Source organism: Miniopterus schreibersii (assembly GCF_964146895.1).
Source record: "Miniopterus schreibersii genome assembly, chromosome: 3".
Classification (NCBI taxonomy): Eukaryota; Metazoa; Chordata; class Mammalia; order Chiroptera; family Miniopteridae; genus Miniopterus; species Miniopterus schreibersii.
Genome location: NC_138103.1, coordinates 10,167,293 through 10,183,318, shown reverse-complemented (window position 1 = coordinate 10,183,318; position 16,026 = coordinate 10,167,293). Strand labels below are relative to the sequence as shown.

General features: G+C 57.4%; 2 protein-coding genes across 8 annotated transcripts in view; one reads left to right on the top strand and one right to left on the bottom strand.

The window, feature by feature from the left end:
- IFT140 (intraflagellar transport 140) overlaps positions 1–2,790 on the top strand; it is an 88,333-nt gene extending 85,543 nt beyond the window's left edge. For all 4 annotated transcript variants that reach the window (XM_081133515.1, XM_081133512.1, XM_081133513.1 and 1 more), the window contains one exon: positions 2,008–2,790. In XM_081133515.1, the coding sequence (XP_080989641.1) occupies positions 2,008–2,214 (207 nt within the window). In that variant the 3' untranslated portion in view covers positions 2,215–2,790. The remainder of the gene's footprint in view (positions 1–2,007) is intronic.
- Positions 2,791–2,879: 89 nt separating this feature from the next.
- Positions 2,880–15,727, bottom strand: TELO2 (telomere maintenance 2). Of its 4 annotated transcripts, none has more exons than XM_081133516.1 (21): positions 15,424–15,727; positions 14,375–14,698; positions 13,375–13,652; positions 11,565–11,633; positions 11,120–11,267; positions 10,678–10,780; positions 10,362–10,430; positions 10,080–10,221; positions 9,860–9,996; positions 9,278–9,357; positions 8,967–9,059; positions 8,281–8,369; positions 7,974–8,065; positions 7,577–7,693; positions 7,393–7,464; positions 6,142–6,306; positions 5,572–5,663; positions 4,855–4,954; positions 4,616–4,680; positions 4,237–4,352; positions 2,880–3,488 (listed from the first exon to the last, which is right to left on the bottom strand). In XM_081133516.1, exons 2-21 carry the CDS (start codon positions 14,695–14,697, stop codon positions 3,382–3,384), a joined length of 2,457 nt encoding a protein of 818 aa, XP_080989642.1. In that variant the 5' UTR covers position 14,698; positions 15,424–15,727; the 3' UTR covers positions 2,880–3,381. The 4 variants fall into 4 exon arrangements, with proteins under 4 accessions (XP_080989642.1, XP_080989644.1, XP_080989645.1 ...); XM_081133518.1 differs by having other exon boundaries at positions 15,492–15,681; XM_081133519.1 differs by lacking the exon at positions 15,424–15,727 and having other exon boundaries at positions 13,375–13,528; positions 14,375–14,455.
- Between the last annotated feature and the right edge of the window lie 299 nt (positions 15,728–16,026).

Genomic DNA, 16,026 nt, shown 5'->3' with positions numbered 1-16,026 from the left:
GTCCTGATGTTGGACAGGGACATCTTCCGGGGACAGGACGTTCAGTAATGTTTCTTTTATGCACTTCATCTGTCTTTGGTGACTGTATCTCCCTTCTAGAAACTCTGCTCCTGCCCTTTATTAAAGAAATCAGCTCTGCACACCAAGCTGTTACACCGCTGGGTCCTTTCTGACACCTGGGTCTTCCCTCAGCTCCTGCTTCCCTCCTCTCTCCTCATTGTAGGCACTGCCTTGCTGCCAGACCTCGTCTCCCCACACAGGTCCAGCCACCCACACCACGCTGGGCCGGCCTCGGTCTCCTTCGTGCTGTGTCCTGTGTGCCTAGCACAGCGCCTAGCCCACAGCGGGCAAGTGCTTGGTACCTGCAGAAGCCTCTCTCTGAGGGGCGGTCCTCTTCCTCTGGTCTGCGAGCTCCTGGGGCTGTGCTCTGCCCATCGCCCATCTCTCCAAAACCCATATCTTATCTTTATATTTTTATCTTTGTAATCTTTATCTACTTACTTTTAATATTTTAGTTACCTCTGTCTAAAATAAAATTGCTCTAAAGGTTTCATCCTTAAGAAATACTGAGATCTGATCACTATTCCTCATAAAGAAAAACTGAAAGCTCCTAGAGAGCTTGATCACATTCTGAATCGATATAAAGTGTACCTTGTGAGCCACATGAGGTGGCCCTTCCTGTGAGTGTTAGCTGGTGCAGGCAGGCATGGCAGGTGTCGGCTGGTGTAGCGGATATGGGCAGATGTGGGCTGGTGCAGGCAGGTATGGCAGGTGTGGGCTGGTGCAGGCAGGCATGGCAGGTGTGGGCTGGTGTAGCAGATATGGGCAGGTGTGGGCTGGTGTAGCAGGTATGGGCAGGTGTGGGCTGGTGTAGCAGATATGGGCAGGTGTGGGCTGGTGCAGGCAGGCATGGCAGGTGTGGGCTGGTGCAGGCAGGCATGGCAGGTGTGGGCTGGTGCAGGCAGGCATGGCAGGTGTGGGCTGGTGTAGCAGGTATGGGCAGGTGTGGGCTGGTGCAGGCAGGCATGGCAGGTGTGGGCTGGTGCAGGCAGGCATGGCAGGTGTGGGCTGGTGTAGCAGGTATGGGCAGGTGTGGGCTGGTGTAGCAGATATGGGCAGGTGTGGGCTGGTGTAGCAGGTATGGGCAGGTGTGGGCTGGTGTAGCAGATATGGGCAGGTGTGGGCTGGTGTAGCAGGTATGGGCAGGTGTGGGCTGGTGTAGCAGATATGGGCAGGTGTGGGCTGGTGCAGGCATGGCAGGTGTGGGCTGGTGTAGCAGGTGTGGGCAAGTGTAGCAGGCATAGCAGATGTAAGCACTCTGGTTCTACCGCAGACCCCTACCCCGAAGCTGCTTTGTGTGGCACCCTCATGCTCTTCCACATATTCACATTGGCAGGGCCAGAGGAAGTTCCACAGGAAAACCCTGACAGTTCCATAGTTTGCCAGCCTGGGATCAAGGACCATACATACAAGGGACTCAAATTAATCAGGCCTAATTAACTGGGGTACAGTGGATGCTTGGTCAAAATAAATAAAAACCAACCATGTACATATTGCTGCCTGCCCTCCAAGCAGACAAGCATATGCCCCAGAGTGCATGAAAAAGATGGAGACGCAAATCCATCCTTCCCTCGGGGTCTCCCTGTGTACATCAGGGTGTACTTCCAGATCCTAAAGGGAGCCTGGTCCCAAAACACATGTGGGTTCTCATACCTGGGCTGCTTGCTCACAGGGCTTTCCAGGAAGCTGGCTGTACCTATTCGGCTGGTAATGGTGATCACAGGTTACAGCACTGACCACCAGAGCCTGAGCTGTCCTCAGACACCACCGGTGGCCCTTGGAAGGGCTGGGAATCGCAGATTGCACCCAGGTCCCTCCCTCGAGAAGCAGGATCGGCTTTCTTGTGACCTCCGGGGGCAGGTGTTCAGGACACTTATCGCAGTGAAGGGCACGAGCCCTTGGCTCTGATGTGGGCTAACCCAGTAATGGCTGTTCTGTGTGCCGCAGGCCTACAAGTATCTGGAGGAGATGCGGAGGCGGCTTCCCGCCGCCAAGGTGTCCTTCTACGTGAACCAGCGGACTGTAGATGCCGTGCACCAGGGCCTGGGCATCCCTCTGGCGCGCCCTGTGCCTGAGCGGACCCACCACAACAGCATGGAGGACTCCAAGGAGGTAGACGAGGAGGTGATGGAGGAGGTGGAGAACGACCCCTGAGGGCCTCCTGCTGCAAAAGCTCTTCTGGAACTTTCTAATTATCAGTAGGAGTAAGAGCCTTTCTTTGGGGGGGAAAAAAACCTTTTGTGTTTGAATACATAGCTGGAGGGCCAGGGCACAGGCTGGCCTGCTTCGAAGGGGAGTGTGTGTTTTTCAGCCATCCCGTCCACGTCTCTGGTCCTGCGGAATTTTGGTTTAGCCCCTTTACTACCGAGGGAGTTGGTTCATTTTTCCCATGGCATTCTCCAAGTACAGATTGTAAAGCCGAAGAAACTTCTAGAACTTCACAAACTGAGGATGTTAGTATATTCACTGTGCCTCATCCCAGCACCCAAGCAGGCTGCCTGACATGCACCCAACAGTTTCAGGATACACAGTTCCTGACCACAGGACCATTCCTGAGCAGACACCAGAGCGACCACTGGGTGCATTCTCTCTGAGGCAGCCTGTTCTCTTTTTGTTACCAGCTCCCACTTTGAGAGGAGCTGGCACCACGATATCAAGGGGAGGGGGACCATCCACCGGCTGCTGAGACTCTAATAAAGTTTATTTCCTCAGAGGCCTGTGTCCCCTTCCTGCCGTCCTGCCCCATGTTTTCATGTCTCCCCTCTGGATGGCTTGTCTGGGCACTGAGGTCCCTGCCCGAACAGTGAGAACCACAAAGCACTGGTTTGAGCACCTGTAGCTCCTTTTATTCTTACTTTTTTGTCGGTTTTTTTTAAACATCACCTGCCTGTAGGTGAGGACAGGGGTTGAGGACACGATGCTAAGAAGCCCACGGGGCCCAGCAGCCACTGCTCTGCCCATCTTGCACCTCCCATGGAGCACATCCAGGCCCTGAGTAGCAGCCCCTCCTCTCCTCCCCTGCAACCGTCTGCAGAACCTGCCCCGTGTCCCTCCTCGGGACCCTCCACCCCAGCGTTCAGGCTGCTCGGTCACTGGGGGCAGTACCCAGAGGCCCTGGCAGGGACTTTTAGCTGAGCACTCAGACCTTCTGGGCTGAACAGCAGCGCAGGCAGGGGCCTCCCTGCTTACACACTCAGTACCGGTTGGACGGCCCACACCACGGGTGGCTATACCACAAAGCCCACGCGTCAGCCTGGCTCCTCAGTCCTTGTGCTCGGCCCTCCTGGCCTTCCCTTCCTCCAGCGGGATGGTGCCAAGGGACTAAGGAGAAGACAGTGGAAGGAGCTTGTCTTTGAGTTTCTCCAGAAGCAGCAGCGCCTTCACAGCCAGCATTCTGCAGTCCTCATCCGGGTCCTTCTCAGCCACGTCTGCCAAAGATGAAAATAAAACAGCACAGGCAGCACTACATGGTGCTGAACAGGCCAGCCCTCTTCAGTTTTGTTTCATTTAAGTCTTCCTGACGGATTCCCCGCAGGGGCCTGGTGTGGCCAGCTGCCCTGGGCTTCAGGCCTGTGGCACCAGATCCCTCTGGCTGGGGTCCCTGGTGAGAGAAGCACCTTAGATACCAACAGAGGGCTCTTCACGGAGCCCTTGAGCAAAAGCAGTGCTCCCTCCACCCAGGCTGGGAACTCCAGCCAGATGGAGAGACAGCTGTGAGGAGTAAATACATATCCCTCTAGAAAGTCACTCCAAGGTAGCAGCTCTCACCTCAAGGAAGGAGCCTGCACCCCAAGACAATGGAGCCTGTCCTGGGACAAGGGACACTGGGTGCCACAAGCCTGCAGCATGGGAATCTAAGTCTTGCAACCTTTCTGAAGAGTTGGAATTTTCCAGAATGAAAACAGATGCCATCTCCCACATCAGGGCACCTTCTCTCAGGTCCCTCTGCAGGACTCCCCAAAGTGACCCCAGCAATGGCCATGTTCCCATCCCCACACTTGGGGACACTTAGAGTGCAGATAAAGAGGGACATAACACTCACGCCGGGCCTTGGACAGGCTCACTCAGTTCTGGGAATCTCCACGATGTTCGACACACCCTGACAGCCACTGGAACCCTGCAGGCTGCACCAGCCTCCCGTCCACTTGCCACTGCAGCCTGGAGTCTGGAACTCACCTGCCAGCCATGACCGGGCTTCCAGCAGCTCATCTGGCAGGTCTTCCAACAGTCGCTCAGCCGGAACACTGAGGAGGACGCAGGAGACAGCAGACAGCAAGCCCCGGCGCACATAGCTGCCAAGCAAGGCCAAGGGCTCAGCCCCAGCAGAGCCGCAGCCTAGCCAGGGAGACCCCGATTCTCCTCCGAGCGCAGCAGCCATCCAGCAACAAAAGCTCGCCCGGCCCTGCCTAGCCGCCTCCTTCGTGCAAGGCCAAGCTGCCCCTCGGCCACCCCTGGGAGCCACCATCAGCCTCCCGATATCCACTTTCTAGGATTCAGTACCCCCACCACCCCCGTGTCCATGTGGGGCCACTGCTCTCAGTCCCTGGCCACTCACATGTCACCATGGAAGCGAAGGGCCCACACGAACTCCAGCAGAGCCTTGCCCATTGACACAGCCACCTGAAACAACAGAGGCCAGTGGGCAGGAGTCCTGGCACCCAGCAGTCCCCACCTTGGACACTTAGGTCCAAACACTCCTGTCCCTTGGACCTAGCTGAGGTCCATGGGAAGAACAAAGCACTCGCACACACTCCGCACAAGGTGGGGGCTGTCAGCTGCCATCTCCCGGCTCACCGTGGTATTCACAGCCAGGTACATCAGGACCCCCAAGGTGTGGACCAGTTTTCCAAGAACCAACTGGTCATCTCCCAAAAGGTCGAAGGTCACCAGAGGCCTATAACACAGAATCAGGCAAATGGGACAGGCCAGGCACTCAGCCAACTCCCCAGCCTCCTGGGCTGCCAATGTATATCCCTGCCCCCTGGATGCTGCTCCTTACCACCTATCCCCATGTGGCACCCAAGCTATATGGGAAAGGTGTTAGACACCCAGTCACTCTGCGATGCTGCCTGGCACAAGCCAGGGCCTGGGTCAGGAAGGAGGGGCCATGGCACTTGAGGGACACAAAGCCACCACTGGGCCACACACAGCAAAGGTGGCAGCCCCAGGCCTGCCTCTGAAGGGAAGGGCTCCAGTCCCTGGCCCTCCCCACATCACCAGAGAATCATACCCTGTGTGATGGTGGCCAAGGGGACATCCTTAGCCCACACAGGCTGAGGCTGAACAAGGGCAAAGGAGGGGTGGGCAGAGCATTAGCAGCATCGAGGCTCTGGCCTCACCACAAACCTGACACCTGTGACAAGAAATGTGACACCTAATGCCCTCACCTCATCATTTAATCCATGATCCTGCTGCTGCCCAAAGCCCCACCTCAGACACCCCCCCGGGAAGCCTCCTGTCCTCGGAGGTATCCAGGGCTCATGTTCCCCAAGCCACAGACTTCCCACTCACCTGTCAAAACCTTGAATGAGGGGGAAGAAGAAGTAGCCAGCCACTGAGTTGAATTCGTTGGGGCTGCCAGCCGGTCCCTGCCTGGAAGCGCCCTGCCAGACACACAGGGCACCACGCTGCACACAGAGCACGGCCTTCCCTCCCCCATGCGGGACCTTCTCACGGAGGGGTCCGTGCACCCCTCCCTGTGCACCATGGGAGGGTATGCAGCCTCCCTGGACCCCACGGGCTGGATGCCAGACGCACCCAACCCCATGACAACCAAGAATGTCTCCAGATGTGGTCAAATGTCCCTGGGGGGCAAGATCAGCCTAGCCTAGGCAGACCCCAACAACACAGCCCATACCGGGGCCCCTGCTGCTGACGTAGAACACTTGGGGCTTTTTTTTCACATCTGATTCTGCACTCATGTCTTAAAACCAGTTCAGTTTGATACCCTACAGCATGTCTCGTCACTCAGTTTGTGCCCAAAACTCTCCCTCCACAGCACACTAGCACCTCCATGCAGACAGTGCCTCCAGCCTGCCCAAAGTTCCCACCCGTGAGGACCTGACCCGAGTCCGGGCTGACCTTGGAGAAGCGCCGGGTCTTCCCTCTGATCCTCTCGTCCACCACTGCCCGCCAGCTGGCAGCCCCGGCGCAGCGGGGCTGGGACGCGGTGCCCAGGGAGCCGCACGGGGAAGCCCTCCCGAGGCGCCCGGGCCGGGACAGCTCCTGGGCGGCGAGAGTCAGGACCTGGAGGAGAGACAGACTCAGGGCAGCTGCCGTCGCTCTGGGGAAGGATAACATCTCATTCAAGGTAAACCGAGTGTCCCATCAGCACCAGCGGCTCTTGCCGTCTTCAAAGGGGGAGGTTCAGGGACCAACATAGCGTCAGTTCCAAGTATCTCAGTATCACTTTGCTTTGTGGGGGGACAGGAGGGAAAGGTGGGCAAGCTCCCTGCTGACCAGCGCATCTAATCCTGACCCCTGCGTCACAGGAAAAGGTGATGAAGGCCACGTGTGGGTGGGTCCTGAAAACACGAGTGAAAGAAGCCAGACCTGGGTGGCCACAAGTATGACTTCCCCGATAGGAAGCACCCAGAACAGGCAAATCCACAGAGAACAAGAGGGACTGGTGGTTGGTTACAGGGGCTCGGGAGGGAGAGTGAGTGCTCACGGGCTGTCTTCTGCTAGTGATGCGAGCTTGTCTGAAAGTAGACAGGTGTGACAGTCACACAACGCTGTGAATGTACCAAATGCCAATGAATTGTAAAGAGTAAAATGGTGAATTTTCTGTGTTGTCTTAGTATTTGCTTTACTCTAGTAAGATACACATAACACAACATGTACAATTTTAACCACTGTTAAGTGCACAGTTCAGTGGCATTAAGTACATGCACACTGTTGTCACCACTATCCACTTCCAGAATGTCGTCAGCTTCCCAAAATTAACCTGTCCCCATTAAACACTAACTCCCCACCCCTCTCCCTGAGCCCATGGCACCCACTATTCTACTTTGTCTCTAAGATTTTAACTCCTCTAGGATCCTCATGTAAGAAGAATCATACAGTATTTATCTTTCTGTGTCTGGCATATTTCACTTAGCAAAACATCCTCCAGATTCATCCACACTGTAGCAGGTAACAAGATTCCCTTCCTTTTATCTGACAGATGCTGGTCCCAGGCTCTCAGGTGCAGTGATATAGTATTCAGAAGGCCTCTGGTCCTGCCCTCATAGGTTTTGGCAAACACCTGCTCCCTGGCTTTGCACCAGGCCTGGCCCCTCCCATTAGGGCAGCTTGGGCCTGACAAGTGGGACAGGGACCCGGGGCACTCACGTCCAGGATGTCCATGCGCTGCCGGAGGCTGTAGTTGATGGCGTAGAACTGTGAGGTCAGATATTCCGCCACCTGAACCAGGCAGATGAGAGGTCGCTATGGATCACAACCCTGGAGGTAGGGCCCCAACACAGACACTAGCTGGGGGGCATGACTTCGGCATCTCATAGCCACTGGGACTCACCCGAGCAGGGTCTGTGACTGTGACAGCCACCAGGGCTCTCTGGCGCAGCCCCTCAAATCCCACCACGCTCGTCTTCTCCTCCAGGTGCAGGAGAACCTTGGCTAGCTCCACACTCACCTACAAACATGGTTCAGGGTGCTTCAGCCCCCCAAAACCTGTCCCAGGCCCCCCACAGTCTTTGGCTTTCCTTACAATGAAAGGGACATATCTCGGAGAACCTGGGGCTCTGTGTGCTCCACCTCCCATCCCAGTAGAGGCCCAGACACAGGACTCCTAGGAACACTGAAGCACAGAACACAAGCCAGGCCAGGTTCCCTGAGAGCACATGCTCCTCCCAGAAGGTTGCCTACACCACCACCCCCATGACCCTGACAGCCTAGCTCCCCTACCTGCTCACCTCCCGAGTGGCAGCCGGGCTCCTGAAGACCAGCCCCTCGAGGGCCTGCAGGGCTGCCTCCCAGCGCTCCCAGTCCTCAGACGTGGTCAGGGCTGAACCCAGAAAGGACTCCATCATTCCTTGGCCCTGACCTTGACCATGGCAGAGCCAGCAGCCAGGGTCTGGGCCCTGGGCAAAAGGCAGGTGAATCCCCAGAACATGAACGGATCCCATTGCCCAACCATCCCAGAGCAGGGCTGTGCTCAGGGCTGGGACCCTGCCAAGGGGCACTCAGTGGGGCCCATGCTGTGTGGAGAGAGAGGCCCACCTTCCAAGCAGTCCCGGATATACATGGGCACCTTGTCGCTCTTTAGCTCTTGGTCCCCTGACATGTCATAGGGGACAAACTCGTCATCACTGTGGAAGAAACAAAGACAGGAAGAGCCTGCGTGTCACCCAGGAGCAGAAAACAGGTGACTGGGGGGGGGGGGGAGCAGGGGGCTGAGGCTCGGTGCGCCCGCCATCACCAGGACAAGCTCTTGAATCACCAAAATTCATCTCCCAGGCCCTGAATGGGTAGGTCAATTGGTTAGAGTACTGTCCCAATACGCAAAGGTTGTGGGTTCGATCCCGTCAGGGCACATACAAGAAGCAACCAACGAATGCATAAATAAGTGAAACGACAAATCCATGTCTCTCCTCTCTCTCTTCCCCTTCTCCCCCTCCCCCCCACCTCCCTCTCTCTCTCCAAAGATAAAAAAATAAAAATTCATCTCCCAGTCCCTGAAGCTTCAAGAACAGCTGATGGGCTAAGGCTACAGTGAAGCTGAGCCCCTCCATGCTGGTTTTCACATTGGGAAAAGAGCCTGGAGAGAGCTGAGTCAGCAGGGCGCCATAGGCTGACCCCTCATCTCGAGACAAGCCCATCGGCCCCTGAGTTCACCTCATGGGCTCTGACGCCAGCATGGGGCTGCCCAGGCCTCAGTGCCTTCCCACCCGAGATCTCCGTCCTACCTGTCAAGCTCGGAGTCAGAGCCCTGAGGCGGCACCTGGGGGACTCCACCACCTACAGTCTGTTTGTCAGGGATCTCTGCAGCGACAGATGGGCTTTTGGGAAACAAAGAGGAACCCTTCAGGGACAACCTCACAAATTCTGGTCCCAGAACCTATGCCTCCCAAGGAAACGCTTCTTCCACCCCCCACCCTAGTCTTCTTAGCTTCTGTCTCAGCAACTGGAGTCCAGGATGAGACAGAGTCCAACACGCCTGCAGAAACTGCCCCCACCTGGCTAACCATGCCCAGAGCTCAGGGAGGGGAGACCTCACCCCGTCTCCAAAGGGCTGTCAGCAGCGGGCTGGGGGGTGGCCAAGGCCAGCATCTCGCGGCTCAGTTCATCCTCTACGTACTACAACAGAAAAGATCCGGAGTCGGCCGGGATGGGACAGGCAGAGCAGCAGAGCCAGGGCCCCTCCAAGGCCCTCCTCCCACTCCAGCCTCTGAGAGCCAGAGCCTTTCAAAAGCAGCTCTCAAAGTCTCCACCTTGGCAGAGGTCAGCGCTAAGTGTGCTGAAGGCTAAAGGGCCCCACCCTTCCTGAGGGAGCTAAGAATCCCCCAGGACGGAGTAAATGCGGCAATGCCCCGAGGATGTCCCAGAGGGCTCAGCAGAGGGAGAGGAGGGGATGCCTAGGATGGCCTGAGAGTTAAACACCCAGGGATCCACCTGGGGGAGCTGCTCGAGCACAGCGGAGGGGCTATACCTCCACTCCCTTAGTCTAAGCTATGAACCCTCAGCATGGCCACCAAGGTGGACTTCACACTAACAAAGAGATGCTCCATGAGCAAGGACCCAGGAAGGTGAGGTGACACCGAGGCTGGAGGTTCGGCAGCTTGGGGAGACCACTGCTAACCTGGAACTTTAGGGGAGGCCCCTCAGGGTGGATCCGGGCACTGGCCACCTCGGCCACGATCATGCCCAGGCGGCGCACAGCAGGCAGACTGCTGTCCAGACGGCACTTCACTCCTGCCATTAGGCTGGCCAGCAGCTCTGGAAGCACAGTCGTACACATGCTGAGCATGTGCATGGGGCAGGGGGGCAACGGGGAAAGGGTGCCCGTGCCACCAGCTCACCGTCCCGGCTGTCCTGGAGCTCCGTGTCCCCCAGGTGCGCCAAGCAGATAAGGACAGCCTTGCTGACATAGCACTGCTGTGGCAGGGGTGCATGGCGGATGGCGCTGCTGCTGCCCCACGTCTCCAGGAGCTCCTTCAGGGCCTGGTGGGCAGCACAGCCCTGGCCTGGTCAGACAGCCCCACCTGCCTCCCCTGCATCCCAGGCAGAAGGGTGCTCCCTCCCCATCCCACCAGTGGGTGGTCCTGGAACACTGCAGTGACTGAGAGCCAGACAGGACATACCTGTACAAGGAGTGGGCGCCGTTGGCTATCCATGGCCAGGTACCCCAGCAGGCTCTGCAGCACAGGCGTCTGCAACAGAAGCCATGCATCTCGTCACTGTCCCCCAGGCAGATACCACCCACCTGCCGCCTGCCTGGCCAGGGGAGACCAGGGGGCCAAGGGCTGTCTGCCCAGGAGTCCTGGAGCAGGAAGGGGTCTGGGCTAAAGGACAGGGGCGTTTCCCAGGCAGCTGAGCACTGCTCCAGCTACACTTGCTGCAGTCACTTCTCTGGGACCCGAGGCGACCCACAGCCCGCAGCCCTGCTGGCACTCTCACCGTGAATCTGTACTGCAGGAACAGGAGCTTTTGGGTCATTACAAACTGGGCCTTTTTACTCTTCATCACCAGGTTCCCCAACAGTCGAGAGAGGACTTCAGGCCTGTGAAGCACAGTTGAGAAGAGAGGGAATCTTAACATATCGGGCTGGACCCCGGGCTCCGCACTAATCCGGGGAGCCTGAGGGAGCGTTTCAGCTCCCAGCAGGTCCTGCTTCTCCCTCTTCCTGATAAATGTGGAAACGAGGGAGAGCCCGGCACCTCAGTGCATCTGACTGCATCTAGGGCTAAATACTTCACCCAGAGTAGGGGTGGCCAGCCTTTCCTATGAAGGAGAAGCTGGCTACGTACAAAGGGAGGGCAGGCAAGGTGTCACCTGGATCCCACCTTCCACCTTCTTGCAAGAGAAGCATCTGCAGCGGGAAGGGTGCCTTGCTCCTTACCCGGGAGCAGCCTCCACAAGCCCTGTCAGCACGGCCTCCACAGCCCGGTCAGGCACGCACTCCAGCAGGCGCCAGCACACCCGCTGCCAGAGGCAGCTGCCCTGGGTGAGCGCTGTCAGCCTGGGCACCAGCACACCCAGGATCTCCTCTGAGGGAAAGCAAACAGGAGGCCCTGAGCCGGAGGCCATGGGGCGTCCAGTGTCTGCAGCCCGAAGGCCCACCAGTTGCATAGCCAAGCCCCTGCCAAGGAGCCCAGGACAGCTGGCATCAGCCCACCTACAACCAGGCCCAGGCAGGGGGACCGTTGCTGTTTCAGGACACACAGCAATGCTCCCACCCTCTGCCAGGGAAACATACCACCCACCCCCTCCCAGGACAGCCACCAGGAGGATGGGGGAGAGGACCAAAACATGCTGTGGCTTCTTCCCAGACAGGAAACACTCACTCTGCCTCCCGTAGACACAGACTTTCCCGAGGACCTGAGACACAAAGGAGACTGAGCAGTCCAAGCCACCTGGGACACGAAGGAAAACAAGATTTTAAAGGAGGGCAGCAGTAAAGCTATCAAAGAACACCTGACAGGTGGGAACAGACCTCATTCCCAGGCAGGCGGACTCCATGGTGTGAAAATGCCAGCTCGTTCAATCTCATCCAACCATAATCTTAATAGGACTGTTCTAACTTGAAGAGCCAATAACTGTTTTAAAAGCTGTACACAGCCCTAGCCCGTTTGGCCCAGAGGTTAGAGCTTCAGCCCTGGAACTGAAGGGTCCTGGGTTCAATTCTGGCCAAGGGGACGTACCTCAGTTGCAGACTCAATCCCGAGCCCTGGTCAGGGCATGTGTGGGAGGCAACCAATGGATGTGTCTCTCTCACATCAATGTTAATGTTTCTCTCTCCCTCCCTCCCACTCTCTGAAAAGCAATGGAAAAAATATCCTCCGATGAGAATAAAAATAAATAAATATAAATAAATACAAAGCTTTACACATATTTGTCCACTTAATCACCAAAATGTTCCTCCGAAGTAGGGAGGGTACTCGCAGCACCAGGAGGAGAAGCGCTGAGGGGTCTGGCCAAGGCAGCCAGCTACTCCCAGGGGCAGGTGGAGCGCCGAGCCTCCCACAGGGAGGAAGGGAGGAAACCAGGACATAGGAGCAAGAAGGGGGGGGCCTTCCCGGCTCCACTAGAGGAGCCAGGATGACGGAGCCGACCAGGATTCAGACGGGACCCACGCACAACGGCAACGATGGAAAGGTGATGTTTGTGATCTGAAGAGGGGCGCCTGCACAGCCACTGCACAGTGAAGTAGATCACAAACATCCTGGACACCTTCAGAACCTACTGGCATCACCCAGCAAAAAGCAGCAGGGCTGGAAGGCCTGGGGAGATAAAAGCCTCACTTCCCTATGGGTCTCTCCCCCCTACACCAGTGGTGGGGAACTTCGGGCCCATGGATACGGCCCAGCCCTCAAAATCACTTGCCAAGGGAACCACAGGCAGGACTTGAAATTCAATAAATCTCGCTTTTTTAAGTTGATAATTTTGTATGGCCCACGAATGATGTTATAAATATCCAAATGGTCCTTGGCAGAAAAAAGGTTCCCCACCCCTGCCCTAGACAGTGATGCTGCCTCCCTTGAGAATGGTCCTGGGACTCCATGAAGCAACATATAAAAAGGGCCTCGAGCAGCACCCAACTTGGTGCCAGCTCCACAACCTCAACAGCTAGAGTACTGGACACTCCCAGGCAAGACACCTGCCCCCACAAATGACACTTCAAAGGCTTTGTGATGAGAGGGTGAGCAAAAAGCCTCTCCCACAGTGCCCCTCCAGGCACCCAAGATGACCAATGACAAAGACACTGAGACAGACCCAAGCCAACAAGGACAAGCAGACCGTAGTCAACAGCCATTTCAGAGGAACCCTCATCACAGTAAGAACTCCAGTTTTCAGACTGGGGACAGTCCAGCTGTTACTGAGTAAGGACCCAGCAGTGAGCAGCCCACCTGGCTGGCCTCACGAGTCTCTACCCAAGAACTGAAAAAATCAGGAGTCAGCTCCACCTCCAAGGTTAATAGCCAAGAAGTGGGTGAAACTGCAGCATTTGGGTCAATACCACCCCAAACAGGAGACTTCTGACCCACCAATGGCACCACCCAGAGACTGCAAGGCACCCAGAGGCCCTGGGAGGGCTGGAGGGGACGGCAGCCCGAGAAAATGGTTGGAAGAGGGACGCTTTTGAGGGGCCCTCACCTCGGAGAGAGTCCACGACAGCCTGCAGCACCCGCACAGCCTCCTCCCCGAGCAGAGGAAAGTAGTTCTGAGGGAAGAACTCAGCTAGGTTCTCATGCTGCAGACAGTTGCCCAGGCGGTCGGGCAAGCTCACCACCTTCATCAGGAGTGCCTCCTGGAGCAGAGGAAAGGACAACTCCGTCTGCTGCCGACACTGCCCCTCCATGACAGCAGCCATCCTGCCCTCGCTCAGGAACCGGGCCAGCAGCCTCGCCATCTTCATCAGACGAAAACTGGGACTGAACCAAGAGCAGGTGTGATGGGCAGAGCCCCAAGCCCCTCCCCCCTCAGCATCCTCGGCCAAAAGGAGTAGCAACAGCCGTCACGAAACACACGTAATCCCAACAACTTAATTGGCCCTCATGTCCTCCACCTACATTGAAAGGAAGAGTATTTAAATCTTGCTGCTAAATAACTACAATTACCAGTGGGGCACGAGCACCTGCTGAGAGCCCAGAGCAGCCTCCTGCCTTGGAATCATACTGGACACCACCGCCCTCTCCTGGCAGTGCTTTTAACATGGTACGTGCTTTTTTCAGCTACCACTGAAAACCCAGCTTTCCAACAGCAAGGCATCCCCCCTAGGACTGTCCTGTGCTCTGATGTGCAATCTAGGAACCACCCCAAGTGAGTGGTCCCATGAGCTTGCTGCGGGCACCTGAGTGCATCACTGCAGAGCTGGGAACCACAGGATGAAGGAGAGGGCCCAAGGGGATGGCAATGCACTGCCACCAGTGTCACCTCAGTCTGGAGCTAACCCACTGCCTCTGCCTCAGCCGCATGGACTCAAACACTCCTGCTCCCTCCCCTCGCCTACACATCAGGGACAGGATAGACAGCAAGGGCTATCCCATGGTAGAGGTTAACTCAAACCACTTTTAATTTTCAGGTGCCCTGCCATTGGCTTGCTAATGCTTTGGATGTGACGAGTGACCCTGTAATGAGACTCAGCCCCACTCACCCAGCAGTACCCTCAAGGGCCTCCATCAGCACCAGGAAGGCTTGGTCAGCAGGGCCCTCCAGGAAGAAGCTGGCCCACAACTCCTCTAACTGGCCATTGGGCAGCAGCTCCAGCCAGTCAGGGCTCAGCTTGCCAACAAGACATCTGAGAAAGGCAGAGAAGTGGACCCTGGCAAACTCCTCCTGCTCCCCAGGGAGGGCTGGGTTCTCTGTTCCTCCGAGATAATGCTTCAGGGACTCCAGGGTAGAGAAGATGCAGCCACCATCCTTAGAAGATGAAAGGATGTGAACAGCCTCCCGGACGGCGATCCGCACTGGATCCATCCTGTTCACAGGAAAGGGCGTGAGAAGTGCATGGAATCATGGGCATCCACATGGGACCCAGTCTGGGACAAGGAAGCATTTCCCACCTACCCTCAGAAATCCTCACCCTCTGGCCTCTTAAGTAAGCTTCCTGGGGAAGGGGACCTCATTCCCCCTCACCCCTACTGCACCTAGCGGTATCCTCTCCCTCCCACATCCTTCACTGTTTTCACCAAGAGTCCTTTTCAGGACCTGAGGCCCTCTATGGCACCCTCTACATTAGGGCAGCCTGTCCAGGAACACAGGCCAAAAACTGGAGGCATCTTCAGCTGTCACGCTGGAGATAGCAGGGGCCAGGTAAACATTCCGTATGCACGAGACAGCCCCACAGCAGAGGATTCTCCAAACCAAATGGCAACAGTGTCGAGGTAGGCAGACCCTGGTCCAGAGGCACCCATCCATGCACTTCCAACTTTCACCTCGCAAACTCCCTTCCTTCTTAGAAACCACAACCGTCTGTGGGTATTTATTTCGGATCGGATGCCCCTGCAGGACTGACCAGTTTGTCACCAGTGCACCCAGCCTCTTGATAAGGCTGTATTAGGGGCCCAAGAGTGTCCCCAAAAGCCTCGTGCCTCCCGACTCAGCCCAGTCAGCGAGGGCTCCCGTACGCGGTGTGCAGGCCGCCTAACTGGGCAGCGATCGGCCCATCTCACGCCCCCTACCCAGGGTGCGTCCGAAGCCCACCTCGCGGCGTGACGGGAAGGGAAGGGGGCCTCGTGGGAGGGGAGGGGTCTCCGGGACTGGAAGAGGGCCTCGGCAGCGGGCGGGGATCTCGGAGCGGCGCGCAACAGCTCGGTCCCAGGAGTAGCTGCAACTCGCTCAAAGCCCGCTCCGCCGCGGTGGCCCCGCCGCCGACTCGCTGTGGTCGCAGAGGCGCCGGCTCTACGCTCGATCCCCAGCGCGCGCGGCCGCGGAGCACGCGCTCCCGGCCCCGCCGCGGTGCCGCTGAATTTCTTTAAGCCCGCGGGTCAGCTGATCGATCGCGACCAATCCGTGAAGCCGGGGAACCGGAAGACGCTCGGGGCGGGCGGCATCTGCGCCTGCGCGAGGCCGGGGGCCGGGCCAGCGCCGGATCGCGGGAGGAGCCTTGCGGGTAGGGCCGCGCTCCCCCTCCTGGCGCGGAGCCTGTTTCCTCGACGCGCCCGCTGGCGGACGTCTTCTGTCTCCGTGTCCGTATTTTCCCGAGTGATCTCCCGCTCCCTCGGCTCCCGAGACCCAGTTCTCTCCCGAGCGCCGCGCGTGCGCGCCATGGCCAAGGCAAGACCCTGCTCTCCAGGGGCTACGGCC

Coding starts and splice junctions, on each gene's coding strand:
- TELO2 (XM_081133516.1), bottom strand. CDS start 14,697: ATGGATCCAGTGCGGATCGCCGTCCGGGAGGCTGTTCACATCCTTTCA. Junction 9,060..9,277: donor GACAGCCCTTTGGAGACGGG/GTGAGGTCTCCC, acceptor GTTTCCCAAAAG/CCCATCTGTCGCTGCAGAGA. Junction 4,681..4,854: donor ACCTGGCTGTGAATACCACG/GTGAGCCGGGAG, acceptor CTGTTGTTTCAG/GTGGCTGTGTCAATGGGCAA.